The sequence below is a fragment of the Trichomycterus rosablanca genome, chromosome 27 (assembly GCF_030014385.1).
Source record: "Trichomycterus rosablanca isolate fTriRos1 chromosome 27, fTriRos1.hap1, whole genome shotgun sequence".
In the NCBI taxonomy this organism is placed as follows: Eukaryota; Metazoa; Chordata; class Actinopteri; order Siluriformes; family Trichomycteridae; genus Trichomycterus; species Trichomycterus rosablanca.
The window spans coordinates 1,060,461-1,068,892 of record NC_086014.1 but is presented as its reverse complement, the minus strand read 5'-3'; the positions used below and the strand labels follow the sequence as shown (position 1 = coordinate 1,068,892).

At 38.1% G+C, this 8,432-nt stretch overlaps 2 protein-coding genes across 7 annotated transcripts in view; one reads left to right on the top strand and one right to left on the bottom strand.

Moving 5' to 3' along the window:
* The window catches only part of vps35 (VPS35 retromer complex component), a 54,294-nt gene that overhangs the window by 2,246 nt on the left and 43,616 nt on the right, over nucleotides 1-8,432 (top strand). For 5 of the 6 annotated variants that reach the window (XR_010007823.1, XR_010007822.1, XR_010007824.1 and 2 more), the window contains 2 exons: nucleotides 5,578-5,730; nucleotides 7,686-7,827. Coding sequence is in view for 3 of the 6 variants with exons in the window: in XM_062989957.1 (XP_062846027.1) it covers nucleotides 7,825-7,827 (3 nt within the window). In the remaining 3 variants the exon portion in view is untranslated. Of the gene's footprint in view, nucleotides 1-5,369; nucleotides 5,473-5,577; nucleotides 5,731-7,685; nucleotides 7,828-8,432 lie in introns of those variants that run through there. The other variant, XM_062989958.1, reaches the window with a different exon arrangement.
* orc6 (origin recognition complex, subunit 6) lies at nucleotides 773-5,614 on the bottom strand. The gene is made up of 7 exons (XM_062989960.1): nucleotides 5,544-5,614; nucleotides 5,130-5,256; nucleotides 4,297-4,460; nucleotides 3,551-3,640; nucleotides 3,169-3,278; nucleotides 2,186-2,272; nucleotides 773-1,304 (listed from the first exon to the last, which is right to left on the bottom strand). The coding sequence occupies exons 1-7, from the start codon at nucleotides 5,606-5,608 to the stop codon at nucleotides 1,159-1,161; spliced, it is 789 nt and encodes a 262-aa protein (XP_062846030.1). The 5' UTR covers nucleotides 5,609-5,614; the 3' UTR covers nucleotides 773-1,158.

Here is an 8,432-nt window from a genome sequence, read left to right as displayed (position 1 = left end):
CTCCCAGTTGGCCGTGCCTGGTATTCATCCAACACGAGGCGTTTTGGCCACTTTCAGGATCACATTAAGAGCCTTGCTCAGGGGTCTAGTAGTGGGGATTGTACCAGCAACCTTTTGATTACTAGGCCAGTACCTTAAGCAATGAGCTACCACTGCCTGAGCAGCCTCAAATTAGTTTAAACCTACACCTCAATTATAATAACAGTAAAAACTGTAAAAATAACAGAAACATGCCCCAGTTTATCTACAATACACAATATACACTGAAGGGGCCTGTTCAGACCATAGAGGTACACTTCTAGGGGTACAATTACTGAATGTAGTTTAAAAACAAGAATGCACAGTGTAATTGGTGCAGAACTCTACTACAGTACCAGTGGCTTCTCTTGTAGTGGGAAACCAACAAGCCAGATCCATAAAGCAAGGGCAGTTGTAGCCTAGCGGTTAAGGTACTGAACTAGTAATCAGAAGGTCGCTGGTTCAAGCCCCCCCACTGCCAGGTTGGGCCCTTGAGCAAGGCCCTTAACCCTCAATTGCTCAGACTGTATACAGTCACTGTACTAGTGCTGAAAATGTAAATGTATGATGTAAATGCATCTTAAACTCGAGCCTCTTAAGTCAATCAGTTAAAAGCATCTTACAAATCATTCATTTCATGGGCATGTTGTATCACAGCTTTATCTTGGTCAAGGTCACAGTGGGTATGTTTTTTCTGGAATTACTGGGCTATAGATCATGTTCATGTTTTGGTTAAAAAAACAACAAGAAAACATCAGTTTCATCTTTATTAATGACAGCACGTGAACACAATTGCTACAGGATTGAGCTTAGAAATAATACACACGTTTAGTTTGTGTCCCTTAACTGTTCATGTGATCTGAGATAATTAAAAAAGCCTTTAAATTGAAAAGAAATCTTCACATTTATAACGACAGACTGAGTGACTATGATGGTCGAATGAAATTACATGATTAAAAGCAGCTCAGTCTTTTTAAGAACAAGAACAATGCCACAATAAGGGCTTTCATGCTCTGGTTCTTACTGCAGAATGTAAAATAAGCCTCGTCACTAATTAACTTTCATTCAAAAACACTAAAAATGGTTAAAGGAAAAAAACGAAATAAATAAATAAAACTAAAATACTGCTATCATATGCAGCTATGAACTATTTCCCTTTGCCTTAAGCGCATTCTCCAGTATTTTTCTCTTCCACTCCTCGTAATTTTGCTTGGTATCCTCCTCGCACTCCTCATCCCTCTGTGCCAGCTCTCGCTGTTGCTTAGGAGACATTGGCAAGCCATCATCTGAAAACAGAAACGAAAAAAAAACGTGCTTTCAATTTACCACCTCATACCACTGAATTCTGTGTTGCGCTACAGAGCAGGGACGAGCCGGGATCCTTCCTTTCTCTGAGGATCTTTGTTCTCAGTTTAATTCAGTCAATTTCTAAAGGTACATTCATTCATGGATACTCACTTTAGAAACAAAACTGCACCTTTAAACATTCAAGAAACCAGAATGAAGCATTGTGCTGTACGGTAGTACATAATCTTCAGGTTTCTCTGATTTTTGTGAAGGTTTTTAGTCATTTAGTTCTTTTTTTAATGTGTCATGGGTACCAAACTGGTCCAAGCCAAATTTTTCTCCTAGAAGGAGAATGTCACTACTATTCTCCTCTCCTTTAGTTCTGAACATGTGGATTTATAAAAAATCATTAGATACAAAACAATATGCACCACCCATCCCCACCAAATATGGTGGTAGTACATTCTAACCACTTTCAGAACCCCCCACGATGGCCAAGAAGAGTTGACACCATCATGCTTCCCTTCCAATAAAGTGTGCAGTCATCCGCTGTATCTTTTCAGCAGTGATGGTGAGTTGCACAGGGTGCGACCCTAAGCACTACACAAATTATCCATCACTAATGTAGTTACTTTAACTGGACAGCAGAGGGCTGTTATTTTTGTATAAATTTAACAGATTTAACAAACCCCCTCCCCACCCAGGCAAGGCCAATCATGCCTTTTGGATAGCCAGCAAGGTCGATAGCACCGGCTGGGATTCAAACTCGAGATCTCATTAGTGCTGGAAACTTTTTATAGTGGGTTTGATTTTTTTTACCATTAATTACCATGCAGAATTTAGAACGTTTTTGGGGTAAATTAGTAAGCTTTGTTCTCACCTTCCGCTTTCTCCTGCAGGGTCTCAGTGAGCGTCTTCTGTCTCTTCTGTACGGTTTTGACTTGTCCCTTCACAGAAGCAGCCTCATCTAATAGAAAGATTTGTGAATGTGCCTGCAAATTTCAAGTGAGTGTGCTGCACTAACAGCCATGTGTTCATGAGTTTACAAAAATAACCACAAAGGTCCAGGATCTGCACTTCGTTACGATAGGCTCTAATCGAACTGTCGGCCTCTGTAGTTTTGTTTACATGCAGCCTACTAATAATGTCAATAATCAGACAGGCATCAGATACTCAGTCGGATTAAAGTAAACCACTTGTAGCCAATCTGTTTTAAAATTGACGGTTAAAGGTGTGTCTTAAACGTATAATGCCATATTTAACACGTGTCATTTAATGGCAAAACAGGTATCATGTTTCTGTCTATTTTATCTTGACTTTATATTTTCAATTTTATTTTTTATGGCTGCAAGGTCGGTTAAAACGGTTCTTCTGTTGTCTTGTGTAAGAGTTTCTTTATGGTTTCAGGCGTGTGTACTTGTTGTCTTTCCTCTGTGGTTTAAAACTACATGCAAATTGCATAGGGGGAATATAAACTGTGCTCTCAGACACCTACACAGACATGACAGGCTATGTCCAGGTGTATTCCTGCATTGTGCTCAGTGTTTCTGGGGTGACCAGATCCACCATGACCCTGACCAGGACAAAAGCATTGGCAAAAAATGAGTAAGTGTGTGCACGCAAATGCCTTAATACATAGATATAAACAGTTTAATTAGAATAAATGTATTCGAACGCTCAGCTACAGTGGCTATTCTTAGCACCATATCGAACTGTTGTGCGTCAATACCAACCACAGTACACATCTCATGACGCAAGTTCATTTGAATTCTAGCACTTTATGAACCACCCTCAGTTTGTACCCTGCCTGCTGGAAAGCCGCTCTCTTAAATTTTTTTTTTAAAGGTTCTTATTCACACTCACTGCAAATCTCCTGGCCGAACTTCTGAAGCTGAGCGCACAGCCTGTCGAACACGGACTTCTTTGTTCCGGAGGAGGATGCCAGTTTCTTGTCAACTCGGATTTTCATGCACCTTCAAAACAAACGTCAGACATGTCTGTGCCCCTCCTGATTGCTTCTGTTATTTCACATGTTCAACTCATTCAGATATTTAAACTAAATTTAACATAAGACAAAAAAAAAACAAGACATACATCTGTGTAATTGTCTTGTAGTGACTCAATCAAGCAATTAATCCAATTACATTGTATGTATGTAGGTTCAAGTAGATTAGACACACTTGGACTTGATTAGTGCAGTACTGTTGCATATGAGTGTATATAAAACCTATACAAGAAAACTCACTTGCATGCGGTGAACAGAGCAGCAGTGGTAAAGAGAGGTTTCGACAAATCAAGATCTTGTCGCTGAGCTGCAGGTAGACTGCTCTCATACCTACAATACAAAAGCAAGATGTTAGTGCCATTTTCCTTATTCACTTTCTACTTTAACCTTAGTGCTTAAGTGCAAAATCTATAAACTTGTGCATAAATATTCCAGGAATAATAACATGCATGTCTGTAGTAGAACAGCCATAGGTCCTGCATGTGTGCAAATGGAAGATCCTCTTTTGTCACATTAGACCGACCTACTTGCTGTGACACTTTAACAAGGTTATATGTTTAAACATTTCTGCTTCTTTTCTAAACTGGAGTAGGTGCTTTTAAACTACGAGCCTGGTTTGTGATGCTGAGAACCAGCTTGTGGTCTACTTAATAAATGCTGGTTTGAGGTTTAAATATAAGCAAATTCATGTGGAAGCAATGTGATCCTGGGGGCAGACATCAAATAGTATGTTTGTTAAACTTTACTAACACAGTTCAGGTCTGCAGGTAAAACAGAAGTCATTGTGGGTAGATGAAGGAATTTAAACAAAACACTACTGTTTCTTTCTAGCCAATCAGCAAACAGCTTTGACTAAAATGTGTCGCCCGATTAATTGTAAAGTGAAAACAAAGCAGCACTCATTTGCACATTCTTATTCTATAGAAGGAAACAGTTTGAAAACAGACCCAACCTGATAGCTGAATTATCCATCAAGCCGTGCTTACCGTTCAAGGATCTGAGACGCCGCATTTACTGCCTCCATGCAGCCGTACTGCACTGCCAGATCTCTCAGTCCCAGACTGCTCTGCAATCCCAGCATGCACTCCATAGACTTCAAACTGCTCTGATAGATCTTCTTATTCAGTCCCGATAGTTTAATGGCGAACTCCTACATTATGATTCAGTTCAAAATAAAATCTAATTGAACAGACGTACTGTGTCCAGATTCTGCACAGTGACAAATGAGATGCACTTGATAAAAAGGTGTTCCCAATGAACTGGAGTGTTTATGTATTATTGTTAGTATTTACATATGGATATGGACAGTAGTTTTCTAAAATAATTAAACATGCTTTAAAGTCATATTAATTAATAAACAAAACGTGTCCATCAGTTTACATGTGGTTCCACCAATAAGAAGAATAGAATCTTTATTGTCACTATACACAGGCACTCCTCTTTATGTGCTAGGGAATGATGTTAAATTATGATGAAGAACCAAAGTGACCTTTGTGGTGCCGTGACAAGGTCAGTCGCCCTTCTACAAATATTATTCTTGTGTGAGGAAAACAATGAGATATGGCACAAATGTTCCTACATGTTTACATTTGTGATTCTTCTAAAAATCAGACATGTCTGAACCACTTGGCATTGTCTTTGTGATAAATATTTACAGGTCGTTGTAGCCTAGTGGTTTTGGTACTGGACTAGTAATCGAAAGGTGGCTGGTTCAAGCCCCACCACTGTTAGGTTGCCACTGTTGGGCCCTTGAGCAAGGCCCTTAACCTAAAATACTATTTCAGTACTGTTTATATAAATATCAGATCTTCTGACTCACCTTGTCCACAGGAAGCTTCATGGCTATTGCTGCCAGTTCCAGACAAATAATGGCTTTACTGGTGGCTGTGGCACTACCGAGACTGGTACATCTCACCTGAGATAACCGCATGTACTCATCCGCCTGGCTGTAACACAACACAGAGAATAATTCACTTCATTACCGAACAGTAGTTTTTATTTTCCTGACATTTATTTAGAAAACACCGGAGTTCTGGTTCTGTAGGCTGGGCTTGTAGTGACGGATTCCTGCGATTGGCTACTCTGTAATACTGACAAGCACTTGTCCAATCAGAACAAGCCACACAGACTAGTAACCAATCAAAACAAAGGAGGCAAAACGGGTGGGTTCGGTGTACATTTCCCTTTTATCTTAAATGTCAGAATAAATCTACACAGTATTATAATTTAATACCTCAGAACTTTATCTGATGTTATTCCCATTTTAGACGCAAGTTTTCGAAAGAGTTCCCGGTCCATCCTGACTGTGTTAAAACCGCCGCTCACACCGAAGAACTTCAACACAGATGTTTTCGCGGGAAATTTGGCTGCAAGACCACGCCCTCTCTCTCTGATTGGTGGAGCTCGAACTGACCAATGACGTAGGCACTGTGTTTTTATTTTAAAGGGATTTCTCGATTTATTTGGGTAGTGTATGATTAGAATAGAATAGAATAGATTAGAATAGAATAGAATCTTTATCGTCACTATACACAGAAACAATGAGATTTTGTATGGTATCTCTCCAGTAGAGGTAGTAGCAGCAGTAGAGAAACAATAGTAGCAGTAAAAATCACAAACAATTATTTACACTCTTAAAAATAAAAAAGTTAAAAAATTACACTCGGCATAAGTAATGTACATTTATAAATACATATGTGTATTTATAAATATTAAATTTTGTATGTGTGCAAATACATTAGGCTTATAATACATTATAATATGCAATTGTAGTAATGATAATAATAATAATAATAATAATAATAATAATAATAATAATAATAATAATAATAATAATAATAATAATAATAATAATAATAATAGTAATAGTAATAATAATTGGCAGGGCAGCTGTAGCCTAGTGGTTAAGGTACTGGTCCAGTAATCAGAAGGTCACTGGTTCAAACCCCACCACTGCCAGGTTGCCACTGTTGGCCCCTTGACCCTCAATTGCTTAAATTGTATACTGTCACAACTGTAAGTCGTTTGGATAAAAGCGTCTGCTAAATGCCGTAAATGAAAAGTAATAATTATAATATGTAATAATATGTGTTTTTTTTTCTTTTTTAATGCCTTTTCTCCCGATTTAGCAACTCATTTTGTCTTCTGCTGCTGAGAGATACCAGATTGCATCCGAGGAGAGCACGTCGCTGTACACGCCTCTTCCAACACGTGTACAGGCCTCCTCTTCTCACCCCTGCATTCTGCACAGGCGTCTCTTCCACCAATCAGGGTCCTTACACAGCGTATGAAGACCCACCCACCCACACATAGTCCGGTTGTCCCGCCCTAGCAGATACGGTGGCCAATCAGTATCTGCTGCATGTACTGCCAATTGTGCCCGCCAGATGGTGCCCAGCCGACCGGTGGCAACGCGGAGTTTCGAACCGAGGAGTTCAGAATCTCGGCGTTGGTATGCTAGCGGAATATCCCGCTGCACCACCTGGGTGCCTTAACATCGTGTTTTTTACACTTTGGTTACATTTATGACAGAAATAGTAGTTACTGGTTACACAAGATTCATCAGTTCACAAGTTTAATGTCAAACACAGTCAGGGACAATTCAGACCTCACACTTGCACGTCTTTGGACTGTGGGAGGAAACCGGAGTACCCGGAGGAAACCACACAGACACGGGGAGAACATGCAAACTCCACACAGAAAGGACCCGGACCGTATATATTTACATTTTCGGCATTTAGCAGACGCTTTTATCCAAAGCGACTTACAGTATACAATCTAAGCAATTGAGGGTTAAGGGCCTTGCTCAAGGGCCCAACAGTATATATGTATAAAGAATATATAATTGTATAATAATATTAATAAAATAACAACAACAAATTACTATTACTTTTAATAGTATAATTACAATATGCTATATACTGTAACTACAATGAAAATAATAATTAAAAAAAAAAATTCAAACAATAATATTACAATAGTATTTATTCATTATTAATAAAAAACATTATTATTATTATTATTATTATTATTATTATGATTACTATTATGATTACTATTATGATTATTATGATTATTATGATTATTATGATTATTATTATGATTATTATGATTATTATTATGATTATGATTATTATTATTATGATTATGATTATTGTGATTATGATTATTGTGATTATGATTATTATGATTATTATTATGATTATGATTATGATTATGATTATGATTATGATTATGATTATTATGATTATGATTATCGTCATTATTATCATTATCATTATCATTATCATCATCATTATCATTATCATTATTATGATGATGATGATTATTATTATTATTATTAGTCAGTCCATCAGTCTTAGGTTACACTATGTAGCCAATCAGATCCCTGATAGCAGAGACGGTTCATCCAATCAGCGGGCTCCTGGCTTGCTGACTGAACGGGTCTGTATCGGTCACATGACAGAGCGGAGTTTGAGGAGTGTTGGGTGATTCCTGTTATTCACTCATTCATCATGGTGAGTAAACGCGCTGTTACTGTGATTTTACCCAATTAAACTGCATAACTCTGCTGAACGGAACACAGTAAACACAGTAAACATGTCAGCCGCGGTTGTGCTAACGTTAGCTCGCTTCCTCACCCCGGTCAGCAGGCAGCGGTTAACGGCCTGAGCAGCTAAGCGAACACTCCCTCTGTTTACCTACATTAATATCTCTTATTCTCATTCACTCATTCATATTTAGGACATATTGAGTTATTAGGTGATTCTCTGTGTATTTGCACTTTCTGTGAGGATGTTCTGTTGTGCTTTTTTTGCACTGTGCTACCTCTGGCTAATATGCTAGCATAACGATGTTAGCATTGTACATATGTAGCTGTAAACAGTCTTTATCTGTCAGTACTGGATTAACATGCACTGCAATAAATACAATTAAATCATAGTTTTATTTACATCGGAATGCAGCGTAACTGTGTGTTAAATATAATTAAATATAATAAGCAGGTGAGAACGTATCAACATACTGGCTAATTGAAGCTAAGCTACATAACTGTCAGTGCTGCAGTGGCTAACTGTCATGTCTCATTCATCAGGCAGAAATATTTTATATAGCATTTATTTAT

What these genes read in the sequence shown, in the direction of transcription:
- orc6 (XM_062989960.1), bottom strand. Translation starts at nt 5,608, where the DNA reads ATGGACCGGGAACTCTTTCGAAAACTTGCGTCTAAAATGGGAATAACA. An exon ending in TGAAGCTTCCTGTGGACAAG is followed by an intron (nt 4,461 to 5,129) that starts GTGAGTCAGAAG and finishes ATCATAATGTAG; the next exon opens with GAGTTCGCCATTAAACTATC. An exon ending in CCTGCAGGAGAAAGCGGAAG is followed by an intron (nt 1,305 to 2,185) that starts GTGAGAACAAAG and finishes TTCTGTTTTCAG; the next exon opens with ATGATGGCTTGCCAATGTCT.